We start from the raw sequence: 17,743 nt of genomic DNA, 5'->3' as shown, positions 1-17,743 counted from the left end.
AAAAATTAAAATTTTTAAATTTGTTGGCATTAAATTCACCAGCTTTAGATCCTTCACCTTCCTTTTGCTTTGTTGTTATGTAATGACATTGCTTTTCCTGAAATCATATTTGAGGCTAGAGGCATGCCTTTCTTATAGTAATCCTGCACCCATATGAAAGCTGCATTTTTAATATGAGATAAAAAGGCACTTTGCAAAAAGTTCAAGATTTTTGCACCTGCTGGCATAGCTGCAGTGATGTCTTCACGGATTTCCATTTCTTTTTGTTACAAACGTCCTTATGCTGGATTCATTTATCTTGGAAATGGCGGGCAACCACAGCCGCACATGTCAGCGTATGATACATTTGAAAGAAACTTTTTCTTGTAATGTCATGACTTTTTTTCTGCTTCTTGGGATCACTATCAGTATTACTAGTAACACTTCATATGGGTGCATAGTGTTACTCAAGGTTTACAGTATTGCACTAAACATAATGAAAATACACAAGAACCATGAGAGATCACTTTTTACTGCAATATACAATTTGCTGGAAAGACAACAGCTTACATGGAAATAATTGGCATCACAGCATTTTAAGTGGATACTCCCAACACTGGAGCTCACTGCAATAGCAATGGGAGATGGTTATGAAATTATTACAGTAGTACAGTATACAGTATGGTTAATTTTGTGCAGTTATGATTTAATACTGCATTTTTATGTTTACTTATTATTTCTTATTTGACTGTGAATTGTTCCATGTATGGTCTATAATTTTTGTGTGCCTATGCTTTGACAAATTTTAACCTTTTGTAAGAAATATGTGTGTATTTTATAGCAGTAAATGATAAAATAATCTAGTATATACATATATTTTGTGCATTTGTGGCACACCAAATTTTTTAATTTTTTTGATATTTCTAGGCTATGCAATTTGTCTGTTTTTCCAAATTTTTGCAAATCTCCAAAAATTTTTCCACAGCATTTATTGGAAAAAATATGTGTAAGTGGACTTGTGCAGTTAAAAATCCATGTTATTCAAGGTCCACATGTGCCCTAGACTGAGTGACTTAATCAACAGATATTTATATCTCATAGTTCTGGAAGTTGGAAATCCAAACTCAGGGTGCCAGTATGGTTGGTTCTTAGGGCTCTCTTCATGGTTTTCAAACAGCTGCCTTTTCAGTGGGTCCTCACATGGCAAGTGAGAGATCTCTCCCTGTCTCTTATAAGGACACTAATCCAATTCACGAGGACTCCACCCTCATGACCTAATTATCTAATTATCACCTCCAAATCCTGTCACATTGGAGTTTGCAGATGGCAGATAATGGGACTTCTTAGCCTACATAATTGCATGAGCCAATTCCTTATAACAATAAATCATTACTTGTTTGATATATAATAGCCTATTGGTTCTGTTTACCTGAAGAATGCTGACTAATTACTCTAAATATGCCAGGATCCAAACCCAGTTCTTCCCAGCTCCAAGTCCATTACTACTCCACATTGTGCTTTTAGACATATAACCATAGTTAATTTTCACATTATTTTGGCTCATCCTCTGGAAAAACCCATGAGGAGAGAGGAAAAAAACTTTGACTTGCTCAAGATAATACAACTCATCAGGAAAAAGCACACCATTCCCATGTCAAACTACCTTGAGTGGGAGGCCAGCCTTTGTTCTCAGGGCATTCATTCATTCATTCATTCCAACTATTTATTGCCTAATATGTACCAAGCAATTTTCTAAGAACTAGGGATGTAGGAATAAATACAAAATGAAAAGCCCTTGCCCTCACTAAGGTTATACTCTAGTGGAAGAGATAGAAATTAAATAAATCCTGAAGATATAGACTCTATCAGATGATCATAAGTGCTATAGGAAAATAAAGCAGGGAAAGAGTATAGGGAGTGCAGATTGGGGAAGGTAGCAGGTGTTTTTAACAGAGTGTTTGGGGAGGTCTAACTGACAAGGTGACAGAAGAGACCTTAAGGAAGGAGGGAGCAAGACTTGTACATAATTGGAAAGCCTTCTAGGTAGCTAGGGAGACTTGCAGGTAACTGGGGATTCTTGTAGGTAACTGAGGAATATTGTTGTAATCTTGTAATATAATAAGAAATATATGTTATGGTCTTCATCTGGGTTCCTGGCCAGAACCCTTAAAATATTTGTAATTTATTAAGTCCAAGAACAATAGAAGCATCTTTGTTTTAATATGTGGTTCTCGTCGTGGCCCCTAAAGTAGCTCTCAGGTGATAAAGAAGAAAGGAGTGTCTCTTTTTTTATCCATAACGAGCCTTTTTCAACCACACCTGAGTTTATGTTAATATGGTGACTTGAAAAACCCCTTAGGATAGAGAACTGATCTTCTGATTAAAAGATCTCCTGATTAGAAGGTTAGAACTTACAGCCCCAAAGCTGGAGATTGAATTAATCACCAATGGCCAGTGATTTAGTCAATCATGCCTACATAATGAGGCCAACATAAAAACCTTAACTGAAGGAGCTCAGAGAACATCTGGGTTGGTGAACATATGATGGTGCTGGAACAGAGGCATACCTAGAGAGGGTCTGAAAACTCCATGTCCCTTCCCATACCTTGTTCTATGTATCTTTTCCATTCGGTAATTCCTGAGTTGTATTCTTTATAATAAATTAGTAATAGTGAGCCAAGCACTTTACTGAGTTCTGTGAGCTATTCTAGCAAATTATTGAAACTGAGGGGGGGGGTCGTAGGAAATCCTGATTTATATATAGAGGGTCAGTCAGAAGTGTAAGTGACAACCTAGATTTGTGATTGGCATCTGAAGTGGATGCAGTGTTGTGGGACTGGCCCTTAACCTGTGGGGTCTGCACTAACTCCAGGTAGTTAGTTGTCAGAATTGAGTTCAACTGTAGAACACCCATTCAATATCCACTAAAAACTGGAGAATTGCTTGATGTGGAAAAAACCCACACATCTGATATCAGAACTGTTGTGAGAATAAAGGAAAATAGGAGTTCTTATTTTACTTGTAGACAACAGCTACTTTAGGCAGTTGGCACTTCCTTATTCAACCTCTCATATAGTCATTCTTTAAATTCTTTACAAAGACTGTTGTACCTGGGAAGAGATAGTGTGGTAGCTATAGAGTAAGTCAGAGTAGAGGGAGAGCATTTTGAGACTGTAGTTTGTTTAGAAGGTTTTAAGGTGGAAATGACTTGAACACATTTAAATGGGGATGAGAAAGATGTGGAAGAGAAAAGGAGCATGAGGACGAGGAAGGGAGTATATAGTTGATAATATCAGATTCCTAAGGATGTGGGAGGATGGCGACGTTCAGAGGACACGTGGAGGGGTTATCTTTAATCAGGAGGCATTGCTCCTCTTTGGAACATTCTAGTCCTATTTTGCACAATAAACACCCTCTTCTTATTTTCCTATAGTACTTCGGACAATTGCCAGCCTCCTTTTCCAGCTCTGCTTCCTCTGTATGATGGTAAATGTGGGCAGTTCTTCCAGGCTCAGACCTAGGCCCTCTTTGCTTTTCTCTCCACACCTTCTGAGTGGACAATCTCATTCATTCCGGTGATTTCAATAGATGGAAGACTTTCCAACTGACACTTCTACCCCTAATTTTCAAATCTGTACTTGTATCTGCCTGTTCATCCTGTATAGCTCATCAATCACATTACTTTTATAGTCAACCTCTTTAGTATCTCTCAATTGCATCTGTTTCTTGGTAACTCCACTGTTACAGGCTGAACTGTGTCCCTCTTAAAATTTGTATGTTGGCGTCCCAGCTCCCAGTACCTCAGAATGTAACCATATTTGGAGGTAAGGTTTTCAAAGAGATGATTAAGTTAAAATTAGGTCTAATCCAATATGACTTGTGTTCTTATAAACAGAGAAAGATGGTTACCAGTGCGGACATAGGTGGGGGATGGTTGAAAGAGGTGATGGGGATTAAGGAGTGTACTTGTGATGAGCACTGGATCATGTCTAAAAGTGTTGAATTGCTATATAGTACACCTGAAACTAATATAACACTGTATGTTAACTACACTGGAATTAAAATAAAATTTTTTCAAAAAGAGGGAGAGATACCAGGAGTACGTGTCCACAGAGAGAAGACCATGTGAAGAGGCAGCAAGAGGGTGGCCATCTGCACACCAAGGGGAGATGCCTGGAACAGTCTCTTCCATTATCGCCCTCAGAAGGAAACCAATCCTGCTGACAAACTTGACCTGGGACTTCGCCTCCAGAACTGAGAAATTTCTGCTGTTTAAGCCACCCAGTATGTGATACTTTGTTATGGTAACTTTGGCATGCTAATACACCCACCCTCTTTACTATTTTAGGCCACCACCATCTTTCATCTGCATTTCTGGAGCCACTTCTTAAATTTTATTCTCTTTTCTAGTTTCATCCTCTCTAAAATAATCTCTGTGTTATACTCAGAGTAATCTTTTCATGCATATGTGACTATATGACATACTTTCACTCCACCACTCTCCCCATTAATGTCACAAGACAGTTAAATATTCTAAAAAGTCAGAGAGGGCTTTGAGATAAAACATATGAAAACTTACCTAAGGAAGTTTTGATGCCAAAGCAAATGGTAGACTATGTGGCTCCTCAAGAGGCTCAGAGTCAAAAGTGGGAAGGGAGTGTGCAGATTAAAGTTTGCCTAACATGGTATCTCTTTATTCCCCACTGCACAGGGAATACAGGGAAGGATTGGTCACACAGATTCATTAAGCCAGGCTTTCCTGCATCCCCTGTTTCCTCTCTAACCCCAGGCTTACTATGATGTCACCCAGGACCAGCTTGGCCATGTATTTGTGATGGCCCCAACTGAAACAGTTGCAGCTGGCACTTTATCAGCTTTGGCTAGAGGCATAGGTTGAGCAATTCTTGACTGGAATGAAAAGAAGATGCTCCAGCTTCTAATTCCACTGCTCATGGCACTCAAGGGGCATGCCCAAGAAGAGTCAGGTCTGTGCCAGGCTAACAGAGCAGAGGATGGAGAGAGGCCTGCAACCTCTTACCTGGTTCCCGTAGATTTGATGTAGAATTCTGAGGGAAGGTTGAGTTAGAGCAAATGGCTCAGGAAATGAGGAGATCACAACTAATTAACCAAAGTAGATATTTTGGGCTGAGTGAATAATGCCATTTAAAATGATCCCCCAGGATCTGGAAATATAGGAGACTTGGAGTAACATTAGCAATTGCCTCTGCTTCTCCAGACTCCACTCCCCTCTTTGTAAATGTATTAAGCACCTTTCTGAGCCCAGTATAGTGCTGGGACCACAGTGGAATAAAGACCTTATTAATTTAGACAACCTGTATTAGATTATGTAATCTCATAAAGTAGGAAAAGTTATAGGACTATTATTATAAGAACAAGTGAATGAATGCAGCATTTTCAAGTATGTTCTGTAGACCCCTTGTCCTATTAGAAGCTTATGGTTAGACAAGATTTCTGTAGAGTCACAGTGGATACTCACAAAGTAAAAGTTATGAGAAATCTCACTGTAAAGAAAATAGAATAATTTTATTTAATCTGGTATTTCTGAAATGTATCTGGTCACAAGACCACCCTTTACATATGTAAACATTGTATTTGTAACATTTTCCTTATTTGTAACATTTTTGATTTATTCTTTTGAGAATTACCAGTTCCTATAGTTTTCTCATTTTTCCTACTTGAATGGGTATTGTAAACTGGTTTGTAGGAACTTTAAAAAAATTTTTTAATGACATTAGCCCTTTGTCTCTTATGTGTGCTGCAAAACATTTTCTCCTAATTCTTCAACACTCTTCAAACTCTATTTTGGACAAAATGTAACAGTTTTAAATTTATGTAAAAGTTCATCAATATTTTTACTTATGGTTCTTAGCTTTTATTTGATGTGCTAGAAAGATCTTCTCATCCCAGATTATAAACACAATCAGACCTGTAGAATAATGTGAGCTCTGAAGTTAGATTGTCTGCAACTAATTACATTTCCTCCACATACTTGCTATATCATCTCAGAATGAATTACTAAATATCTTTGTATTCATTTCTCCATCTGTAAAATGGTAATATTAAGGTTACTGTGAGGGTTAAATATGCATAAACTTCTGAGGACAGTGCCAGGCACCTTGTAAATACTGAAAATTTGTTAGCTGCCATTATTCCAGCATTTATATGATTTTGTCTTAAATTAACGTTTTCCTCATCCCAAGTTGATAAAGATATTTTCTTATGTTATTTTCTAGAAGCTTATTATTCATATTTTACATTTAGATATGCAACCCATTTAGTTTCAAATTTTATGTACAAACAAGGTAGAGTTCAAGATTTTTTTTTTTTTTTAAAGAAAGTAACCTACAAAGGAACCCTCATTCATCTATCTTCAGATTTCTCAGCAGAAAATCTACAGGCCAGGAGAGAGTGGAACAACATGTTCGAAGTGTTGACAGATAAATCTTGCCAGCCAGGAATACTTTATCCAGCAAGGTATCCCTCAGATATGAAAGAGAAATAAAGCCTTTGTCAGACAAACAAAAGCTGAGAAAGTACACCACCACTAGATCTGCCTTGTAAGAAATGCTGAAAAGAGTCCTCCAGTCTGAAATGAAAAAAACAAAAATGCTAATCAGTGACATAAAAGCAAATGAAAGTATACAATACTCTAGCAAAGGTGAAAAACAAACAGTCAGAATTAGGAAACTGGCACTCTATATTAGAATGCAGTGTTAATTATATTATAAAGGCTAAAGGAAAAGAGCATTAAAAATAACTATAGCTACTATAATTTCTCGATGAATTTCACAGAATAAGAAAAGGTAAATTGTGACATTAAAAATATAAAATTAAAGAGGTAAGAGGGTAGAACTTTTATAGCCAAATGAAGATTAGGTGCTATCAACATTTTTTATATGAAGTGTTTTATGTAAGCCACATAGTAACCACAAACTAAAAACCTAGAGTAGAGCCACAGAACATAAAAAAAGGAGAGACTGACCAAATCCCCAGGGAAAACCACCACTTTACAAAGATAGACAGAAACAGGGGAAAAGATACAATGGAGATACAAAACAACCAAAAGGCAAATGATATGATGGCAGTAGTACGTCTTTATATGTCAACAGTCACTCTAAATATGAAATGAATTAAATTAATTAATGGAAAGGCACAGAATGTCTGGATGGATTAAAAAAAAAAGAAAACTTAACTATATGCTGCCTACAGGAAACTCATTTTATCTCTAAATACACACCTAGACTCAAAGTAAAAGGATGGAAAAAGAGATTTCATGCAAGTGGAAAACAAAAGAAAAGTGAAGGTAGCCATACTTGCATTAGACAAAATATACCTTAGGCCAAAATAGATAACAAGAGATAAAGAAGGGTATTATATAATGATTAAAAAGTATAAGTCAGGCAGAGAAAGACAGATACCATATGTTTTCACTCGTATGTGAATCTTGAGAAACTTAACAGAGACCATGGGGGAGGGGAAGGGGGGAAAAAGTTACAGAGAGGGAGGGAGGCAAACCATAAGAGACTTAAATACTGAGAACAAACTGAGGGTTAATGGGAGTGGGGGAGAGGGGAAAGTGTGTGATGGGCATTAAGGAGGGCACTTGTTGGGATGAGCACTGGGTGCTGTATGGAAACCAATTTGACAATGAATTATATTTAATTAAGAAAAAAGAAGAATAAAGAAATAAAAATAAATAAAAATAAAAAGTCAATACATCAAGAAATATAGCAATAGTAAATATATATGTACCCACCATTGCAGCACTGGAATATATTAAACAAATGCTAATGGATACAAAGAGAGAAATAGACATGTAATTAACAATAGGAGAATTTAACATCCCACTGTCAACAATGGATAGGACACCCAGACAAAATCAAAAGAAAACATTGGAATTGAATCATAATCCAGAACAAATAAACTTAGTAGACATATATAGAATGCTTTATCAAACATCAGCAGAACATATATTTTTCCGGAGTGCACAGGGGACCTTCTGTAGCAAAGATTATATGATAAAACACAAAAAAAAATCTTAGAAGTTTTAAGAACATTGAAATAATATCAACTACCTTTTCTGACCACAATGGAATGAAGTTAGAAATGAAGAAAAGGAAAGATGGAAAATCTACAAATATGTGGAAACTAAACAGTGCACTTCTGAACAACCAATGGGTTAAAGAAGAAATCAAAAGAGAAAATTTAATATATCAAAACAAATAAAAATGGAAATGCAATGTATCAGGGTACCTGGGTGGCTCAGTCATGATCTTTGGCTCAGGTCATGATCTTGTGGCTCCTGAGTTCGAGCCCCATGTTAGACTCTGTGCTGACAGCTCAGGTCTTGGAGACTGCTTCATATTCTCTGTCTCCCTCTCAAAGGAGGGAGAGAGAAAGAAAGAGAGAGAGAGAGAGAGAGAGAGAGAGAGAGAGAGAGAGAATCTTAAGCAGACTCCATGTTCAGTGCACAGCCTGATGTAGGGCTCAACCCCATGACCCTGGGATCATGACCTGGGTTAAAATCAAGAGTCAGACATTTAACCAACTGAGCCACCCAAGCACCCTTAGTAAGCTAATATTTAAAAGCCACTTAAGAATACCATAAAATGTAACCTAAATAATATTTGGAATTAACAGAACATACATCTTAAAACAGTTGACTGTTAAAACTTCCATACAAAATAAAAAATAAAATTAAAAAAAAAACTTTAATACGAGAGTAGTTGGTTTCTATTTTTTAAATATTTTCTGGATTTCAATAAGAACTTATAAAGCATACTGACATGTTTTGATGAAAATACTTTAGTTTGAGTTTTACATTGAATCACATTTAGATGTTTCAACAACTTTGTGAGGAATTTTTAGATAATTTTAATCCATTCCCAGTGGTTATTAACACACAATAGAATCTAGAATCTTAATAATATAAAGTTTTAGCATAAAATTACAAATTTAAGTATGAATTTTACACACATATTTAGGTCATGTATTTGGTGGCCTCTACAACTAACATGAAAAACAAGAAGTGACTTTCAGAGGTACTTATTGGGGAATAAGCACCCAACAAGGTCCTCAAGTATGGGACATGGCTTTGCTTAAGTTACATCAGCTGAACTCACTAGACACAGGGACATAATACTTTTTATTTAATTTATGAGGGCCATTTTTACCTCAGTTAAATTTCATCTGAAAAAAATTATTTAAAACTCTAGTTGTATTATTTCATTATATTCCCAAACTGATTTCACAAGGCCAGTATACTCTAATACCAAAGCCACCTAAGGATGATATAAGAGAAAAAAAAAAAACTTCCGACCAATATCCCTAATGAATTTAGATATACAAATTTTCAACAAAATATTATCAAACCAAAATCAATACCACATTAAAAGGATACACCATGATCAAGTGGTACTTATCCCTGGGATGAAAGGAAGGTTCACAAATCAATACATGTGACGCACCACATTAATTGAATGAAAGATAAAAATCTCAATAGATGCAGAAATAGCATTTGACAAAACACATGATCATTTCATTATACAAATGCTCAACATATTGGGTATGGAAGGAACATTCCTCAACATGATAAAGGCCATATATGACAAACCCACTGCTAATATTATACTCAATGGAGTATGGAGAAAAATTGAAGGCTTTTCCTCTTAAGACCAGGAACAAGACAAACGTACCCATTCTCACTCAACAAGGCACTGGAAGTTCTAGCCAGAAAAATCAGGCAATAAAATAAAATAAAAGGCTTGCAAACTAAAAAGGAAAAAGTAAAATTTTCTTGTTTGCAGATAATGTAGTCTTACATATAGAAAATACATATATTCCACCAAAAAAACAATCAATGAATTCAGTAAACTTTCAGGATACAAGATCAACACACAGAAATCAGTTGCATTTCCATAGACAAACAATAATATATCTGAGAATGAAATAAAATAATCCCATTCACAGTAGCATCAAAAAATAGGAATATATTTAACCAAAAAGGTGAAATATCTCTACACTGAAAACTATGGCTTTGATGAAAAAAATTGAAGACAAACAAATGGAAAAATAGCCCATTTTTATGGATCAGAATTAATATTGTTAAAATTTCCATACTACTCAAAATCATCTATGGAAGCAATGTAATCTCTATCAAAATTCCAACAACATTTTTCTCAGAAATAGGAAAAATCTTAAAATTTATATGGAATCACCAAAGGCCCTGAATAGCTAAAGCAATTCTGAGAAAGAATAAACTTGGAGACATCACACAAAGCTATAGTGAATAAAATCAGACACAAAGACCAGTGGGAAAAAATTGACAGCCCCAAAATAAACTCTCACATACATAGTCAACTAATATTTGACACAGAGCCAAGAATACTCAGTGGGGAAAAACAGTCTCTTAAATAAATGGTTCTGGGAAAACTAGGTGATTACATGAATGAATACCTTATACCACACACCAAAATTCCCTTGAAATGGACTAAAGACTTAAACATCAATAAAACTCTTATAAGAAAACAAAGGGAAAAGTTCTGTGACATTGGTCTTCACAAAAATTTTTTGGTTGTGACCCCCAATACACAAGCAATCAAAGGAAACATTAATAAGAGGAACTATAGCAAACTAAAATGCTTCAGCAAAAGAAAAAGTCAACAAACTAAAAGACAACCTACTGAATGGGAGAAAATGTTTGCAAATCAAATACCCAGTAAGGGCTTAATATCCAAAATATATAAAGAATATAAATATATAATTTAATAGCCAAATTTTTTTTGTTTAAAAAATGGAGAGAGGGACTGAACAGACATTTTCCCAAAGAAGAAATACAAATGGTCAACTAGACACATGAAACATGAATAGATACATTGACATTACTAATCATGAGGAGAATGCAAATCAAAACCACAATTAGATATCACCTCACACCTGCTAGAATAGCTTTTACCAAAAAGACAAGAGATAAAAAGTATTCACAAGGATGTAGAAAAAAGGGAACCCTTGTGCACTGTTGGAAGGAATGTAAATTAATGCAGCCACTATGGAAAACAGAATGGAGTTTTCTTTAAAAATTGCAAATAGAGGTGCTGTATGATCCAGCAATCCCACATCTGGGTATATATCCAAAGGAAATGAAAACAGAATCTCAAAGAGATGTCTGTATTTTGATGTTCATTTCAGCATTATTCACAATATCTAAATTATGGAAACAACTTAAGTGTCTTTCAATGGATGAATGGATAATTATTCACCCATGAGAAATAAGGAAATACTGCCATTTGCAACAATATGAATGGACCCTGAGGCATTATGCTGAGTGAAATAATTCAGATAGAGGAGGACAAATACTTTATGATCTCACTTATATATGGAATCTGGAAAAAACAAGCTCATAGAAACAGAGTAGAATTGTAGTTACCAGTGGCCTAGGGTGAGAGAAATGGGGAAAGGTTGGTCAAAGGATACATATTTCCAGTTAGAAGATGAATAAATTCTGGGGACATAATGTATAACATGGTAATTATAGTTAATAATAGTGTATTATATACTTGGAAGTTGCTGACAGGGGAGTTCTTAAATGTTCTCACTACAAAAAAGAAATGGTAATAATGGGACGTGGTGGAGATGTTAATGCTATGGTGGTAATCATTTTGCAATATATAAATGTATCAAATCAGCACACTGTTCATCTTAAACTTACACACTGCTATATGTCAGTTATATCTTAATTAACCTGTAAAACAAAAATTATCCTCAGTAGAAAGTACTAGAAAGGTACTGCAGAAGGAAGGTGATTTTTCCTGGTTCTGTCTGGCATGCTTCTGTTTGCTTTTCCTTGCTCCTACAATATGACTCTTAGAGGGAGAGGACATCCAATAGTGCTTGGCTCCTGCCATGGTTCCTCTATAAGCTTGAGCCCTGTCCCCTGTTTAGTGATCTGCTGTTATATCAATGGCCCCCAAAATGGCTTTTGTCTACTAGACGATAGATTGTTTATTTCTTTATATCAAGCTGATACCCATTAGCTCAAAGCCTGCTGGTCCCAAACTTAATTTTTTACACATCCATTTATTTTCAACATAACTAAGCAGTTTAGATGTTTAGAGCCTGCCTGTCTTGCATACCCCATGAAACTGCATCCAATATCTGCTAGTCATAGATATGATAAAGCCTGTGATTATAAACACCCCACACCACTGCTGCCCTTCATTGCTCTCTGACTCAGAGACTCCCATTTGTGCCGCTGAGCAATATTACCTAGATGTTAAGCTCCTTCTCTGATCTCTTTCACCTGGGAGTTCCCTTGTCCTCCTCCCCTTCTGGATGGTAGCTCTCATTCCTTAGCTTCTGGATGATCTCAGGCTGTTAATGGACTTCTACTGCATGCAGACCTGTTCAAATAAAGCATGTGTGTGCTACTGCCACCTTGTGGTCATATCTTTTTCTTTGATCAGCTCCCCCAATCCTTCCAATCTCCTACACCCCCTCACAGCAGCAATTCCAACATAGACATTGACACCCCTGGCTGATGAACAGTCTCTTGACACCTAAGTTCCCACCTGCTCTTGCCTACTTGTTACTAGAAGGGACGTTCCAGCCTCACTCCAGCTGTACTTCAGAGGGGTGTTTCCTGCTTTAATAGCAATAGGGACTTAAAAACTTCTATTTTCCCTTGGGCTGCAAACACATTCTCTAGTGATTTCTAAACCCCAACCTTGGGGAGGAGCTCCCCTGCCAAGTTGAGTCCTTTCACTCTCCCCTAACTTTATGGTATTCTTGGAGTCCTCTTGGCCCTTTGTAGTTATTCCTCTGTTATAGTTTAAAATTCTTGGTATTAACTCTTCCTTTTCCAATTCTGCATGGTTGCAATCTCCTGAATGGATCCTGCATATCTTTAGCCATTTCATATTGTCACCTCAACCCCTTAACAGCTCTAATGAATCTCCACCCTGACTTCTCCAGGTCTCACGGCTCTTTTTGAATGTGAGGGACAGACATTGGAGGTGTGTTTTGTTAGTGTTTTCTGAGACCTGTCCCCTCTGTGCCTGCTTGCTTATTTCACTCAACTTTAGCACTAGTCTAAGCTAGGAAGATGCTGGGAATATTAGATAGAAAGGATTTCTCAGTGCTCATTATGTACAAATGGCTCTTCCATTTCTCTTTCAGACAAAGTTCAATGTGGCCACCGACCTGCCTTTTCAAACTCATCATTGTTACGATTCCATGAATTGTTTGAAGTCCAGGAAGGTGAGTTCCCATGGCAAGTGAGTATCCAGATCTCACGGAAACACCTCTGTGGAGGCTCAATCATACATCAGTGGTGGGTTTTGACAGCCGCACATTGCTTCCCAAGAACCCTGTAAGTTTCTGAAGCGTTGTCTTAATTTACATCAAATCTTCTCTACCTTTTGTCTGGGTCGGGTAGCTTAACGGGTTAGTGCACAAGGCTTATGAACCCAGTTTGTTCCCATTGGCTTTGTACCAGAAAGTATCTTCTCTACACCCACCTTCTCCTTCTAAGTGAGCCATATCCAAAGGTTGACTTCTAGTTGTAGCTATGCACCCAGTAATGGAAAATAAGTACAAGTCTTCCCTTCTGTCTGCCACATGTGTAGACAATACACTGTATTTGTTCATTGTACACACACTCATGAACACCTACCATTGTGCTATTCCAAGTGCTGGTGATATAGTGGTAAACAAGACAATCAAACTCTTTGTTGTCAAGGAATTCACATTCTATTATCTTGGATGGATTCATTCCATTTCCTTGAGTCAGGAAATTTCCCTGGGCTGATTATTCACTAGCTCAGAGTCTGGGCTGCTAACTTCTGCCACTCTTGTCTCTAGCCACTCTCTAGGCCACTGCACATCCACAGCTTTGGATTTTTCAATATTCAGTTGTAAATTGTACTGTTGATAAATTTGTCTACAAGTGTGAAATACAGTGTAAGTATTATTATAGTTTGGAGTTATTATATTCATTTTTTAGGTTAGAAATGGCATTGGGAAATGTTACTGTGGTCATGGGAACCAGAATATTCAGCGACGTCCGCTTGGAGAGAAAGCAAGTGCAGAAGATAATTATTCACAAAGATTATAAACCATCCCACCTTGACAGTGATCTCTCCCTGCTCCTGCTTGCCACACCAGTAAAATTCACTAACTTCAAAATGCCCATCTGCCTGCAGAAGAAGGAAAGGATCTGGGACAGATGTTGGATGGCAGAGTGGGTGACAGCTTATGAATATGGTATGCGCCTTCCCTTAAAAGTCCATAGAAAGCTTACATTTAGGCTTCCCTGGGCTAGAAAGCATGTTGCTCTGGAAGATTTTGGCCTCACTACTCTAACTTTGCGATCTTGAGCTAGCTAGCTCCTTCACCTTACTCACCTTTACCTTTTCTCATCTGTATAATGACAGCAATGTCACCCTCAAATCCATTATGTGGATTAAATTAGATGCAATTGTACTTGTAAGGTCCCTAATGAAAGCCTGGAATATAGAAGAATCTCAAAACATGAGAGTGATCATTTTTTGGAGCCCAGAGGCCTTTAGAAAGCCAGTTTGGATTCTTCCTCCATGGACTATTTTACAATGTGAACTTCCCAATATGTTTATCATTTGATGAAGTCCATGTTGACCATCATCCTGAGATAACTGAGCCAGTGATTCCCCAACCAGTCTTTGTCATCAATGACTCCACTCCTTTCCCAGATCGCAAGGCTGGCCACACAGGGAGAAACTCTGGGAGGGTGGGAGTAGGATGGGGGGAAGACCAGAAGTTCCTCTAGAATTAGTTGTTTACCTTCCACAAGTTGGCTCTTACAGGTGTGTCATTTTCCTGGTTCCTCCACTGGCCTGGCAGAGACATTGGACAACACTAAGAAACTGGGCTATTCTGAATCTCTGCACAAGGACCAAGCATGGCTGTGGGGAGATGGGGGGGTGGGGCATGGAGAAAACTCATCCTATGTTTTTATGGCAGGAGCTGGTGCTAGGGGGGTTAGTAGGCTGTTCCAGAGGAAATGAGTTTCCCAAAAGGAATAAATATAAGCATAAATGAAGAATTCACTTATTGGATTGAGTGGAGCATTCCATTAGGTCACCTTTAAGGCCTTCCTACACTGTGATTTGCTAAGTGTTTGCATCATTCCATGACTTCAACCCTGATCATTCATAGGTTTGTCACCTTCAGCGGTTGATTTGGCACTCATTCTCACACTAGCTTCCTCATTTCCCAGACCAACATGACAACTTAAACATGTACCTGCAGAAGATGAGAGTGCTGCAGATTAGCTGGAGAGAATGCAGCAAGAGGGTAGATCAGCTCTCCAGGAACATGGTTTGTGCTTGGAAGGAACCAGGCACCAAAGGCAATTGCCAGGTACTTGGCCCCTACCTCAGCCCCATCCTCCATATGCCCCTCCACTTTCTAGGTTCTCAGGAGAAAGCCCAGGAGTGAAGCCCCTAACCCATGCCACTAGGACCCTCTTATCCTGCCCTCTTGCTAGAGCTACTGTTGATTCCTTGCAGACTGTACCTTCTTCATTCTCTCATTCTCAGGGAGACAGTGGGGCACCTATGGTCTGCACTATCCATGGAACCCAGAGGCTCTTCCAAGTGGGTGTCTTCAGTTGGGGCATAAGATCTGGCTTCAGGGGGAGGCCTGGTATGTTTGTGTCTGTGGCTCAATTTATTCCATGGATCCAGGAAGAGACAGAAAAGGAGAGAAAAGCCTACACCATCTCAGGAGCCTGGAGAAGCTCCCTGCCTCATGTTCCACAGTATCCCTTACTGTTGGGTTTGGGTTCTCAAATGTTGCTTGTGACCATATTTACTGGTGATAAATCAAATCACTAAGCTTTAGACCCACCCTCACTTCTCCTCCTCCTTTCTTCCCTCCCATCTTTACACAAGCATCAATGGAGCATAGACTATGAGTTAGCTTCTATGCTAGACCCTGGAAGTTAGACATGGATTAAGTTCTCCCAAATATCACAAATCTAATGAAGAAAGACCAAATACAACACTAAAAAGAGGTCTTTCATCACCCCAACATTTTGTGTTGTTAAGTAACTTCTTTTACTTCTCTTATAGAACACAATATAACCTAGCTAATGACCAGCTTTAATTCTGTCAGCTCAGTGCTTTACATAGACCCCCCAACACAGAGAGCTCCCCATCTGAGGTACAAATGCTTTCATCTACTGGGCCATTTATGAATGAAGGTCTATGGTAGAGTTATGATCAGGGGTTTCTTGTCCTGTTTGGAGTTGAAAGTGGGATGATTATGACTTGGGACTTAAAGACCACACCTTTCTTTCCCTCCCCTTAATATATCCAAATAAAAAGTTAGCATAATGAAGTGGCTTGGAGGAATCAGCAAAATCCTCCCTTTCCATAGACATGGATAACTGAATAAGGGCCACTCTTGAGTAGCCAAAGTCATTAGTCATAAAATGAGAAAGGATAAAAATTCAAGGCAAGAAAGTCAGAGGAAACAGAATAGCTTGTGTGGCCAGATTATAATACAAAGTATAAGAATTTGTTTTTAGAAAATTGTGAGACAATGTTTAAAGATCAGGGCTATAAAGTGAAATCAGGGACAAGTAATAGGGTCTTTTCTAGGTCCTTCCTTGGTTAAGTCTACCTGGCATAGACATGATCAGAATTAGCAGATGCAAAGAAGACAATCAACCACATGCAGTCCCACTGGACTCCATAAAGAGAAACACATTAGTTCATTCAGATACCTTGTGAATACTGAACGTGTATCAGGCTCTGGAAAGATATAAGGATGTAAATGATGTAAAGTTCATGTGTTCAAATGTGTATGAGTCACAATCATATGGCCACATCCAAATTTATGAATATTTTAGAGGGTCTCATAGTGATTAGTTTCATGGGATATTATTATTTTACTAAGAGTTCTCCAGAAAAATAGAAAAAAATTGTGTGTAGGGCAGGGGAGGGAGAAAGCTAGAGTTTTATTTAAGAAATTGGGTGGGGGGAGAGCGCCTGGGTGGCTCAGTTGGTTAAGCATGTGACTTCGGCTCAGGTCATGATCGCAGGCATGTGAGTTCGAGCCCTGGGTACCACTTGGGAGTTCAAGCCCCACTTCAGGCTCTGTCAGCACAGAGCCTGGAGCCTGCTTCAGATTCTGTGTCTCCCTCTCTCTCTGCCCCTTCCCCCTCACACTCTCTCTCTCTCTAAAAAATAAACATTAAAAAAAAGAAAGATATTGGGGGACACCTGTTTGGCTCAGTTGGTTGGGCATCCATCCCTTGATTATAGCTCATGTCAGTATCCCAGTGTAGTGGGATTGAGCCCACATCAGGCTCTGTGATACATGTGGAGCCTACTTAAGATTCTCTATCTCACTCTCTCTCTCTCTCTCTCTGACTCTCTCCTCTCTTCCTCCTCCCCTGCCCCTCTCCCCTGCTCTCTCTCTCTCTCTCTCTCTCTCTCTCTCTCTCAAATAAGTGAATAGAATAGAATAGAATAGAATAGAATAGAATAGAATAGAATAAATTGGCACATGCAATTATGGGGGCTGGTAAGTCTGAACTCTGTATGGGAGACCAGAAGACTGGAGGCCCAGGGAAAGATTGATGCTGCAGTCAGGAGTCTGAGGAAAGTCTGGAGGAATAATTCCTTTTTCCTCAGGGGACCTAAGTATTTTCTCTTAACTGATTAGATGAGTCCCATCCACATTATATAAGGTAATCTGTTTT

At 38.1% G+C, this 17,743-nt stretch overlaps 1 protein-coding gene across 3 annotated transcripts in view; it reads left to right on the top strand.

Moving 5' to 3' along the window:
• The window catches only part of PRSS51 (serine protease 51), a 31,133-nt gene extending 15,169 nt beyond the window's left edge, over positions 1-15,964 (top strand). For 2 of the 3 annotated variants that reach the window (XM_047854793.1, XM_047854792.1), the window contains exons 2-6: positions 4,062-4,263; positions 13,174-13,366; positions 14,000-14,259; positions 15,251-15,393; positions 15,573-15,964. In XM_047854793.1, coding sequence (XP_047710749.1) covers positions 4,149-4,263; positions 13,174-13,366; positions 14,000-14,259; positions 15,251-15,393; positions 15,573-15,869 — 1,008 coding nt within the window. In that variant the 5' untranslated portion in view covers positions 4,062-4,148 and the 3' untranslated portion in view covers positions 15,870-15,964. Of the gene's footprint in view, positions 1-4,061; positions 4,264-4,850; positions 4,965-13,173; positions 13,367-13,999; positions 14,260-15,250; positions 15,394-15,572 lie in introns of those variants that run through there. The other variant, XM_047854794.1, reaches the window with a different exon arrangement.
• Positions 15,965-17,743: the final 1,779 nt, after the last annotated feature.

Source organism: Prionailurus viverrinus, chromosome B1 (genome assembly GCF_022837055.1).
Source record: "Prionailurus viverrinus isolate Anna chromosome B1, UM_Priviv_1.0, whole genome shotgun sequence".
In the NCBI taxonomy this organism is placed as follows: domain Eukaryota; kingdom Metazoa; phylum Chordata; class Mammalia; order Carnivora; family Felidae; genus Prionailurus; species Prionailurus viverrinus.
The sequence above is the reverse complement of the archived record's forward strand: the minus strand, read 5'-3'. Positions and strand labels throughout refer to the sequence as shown.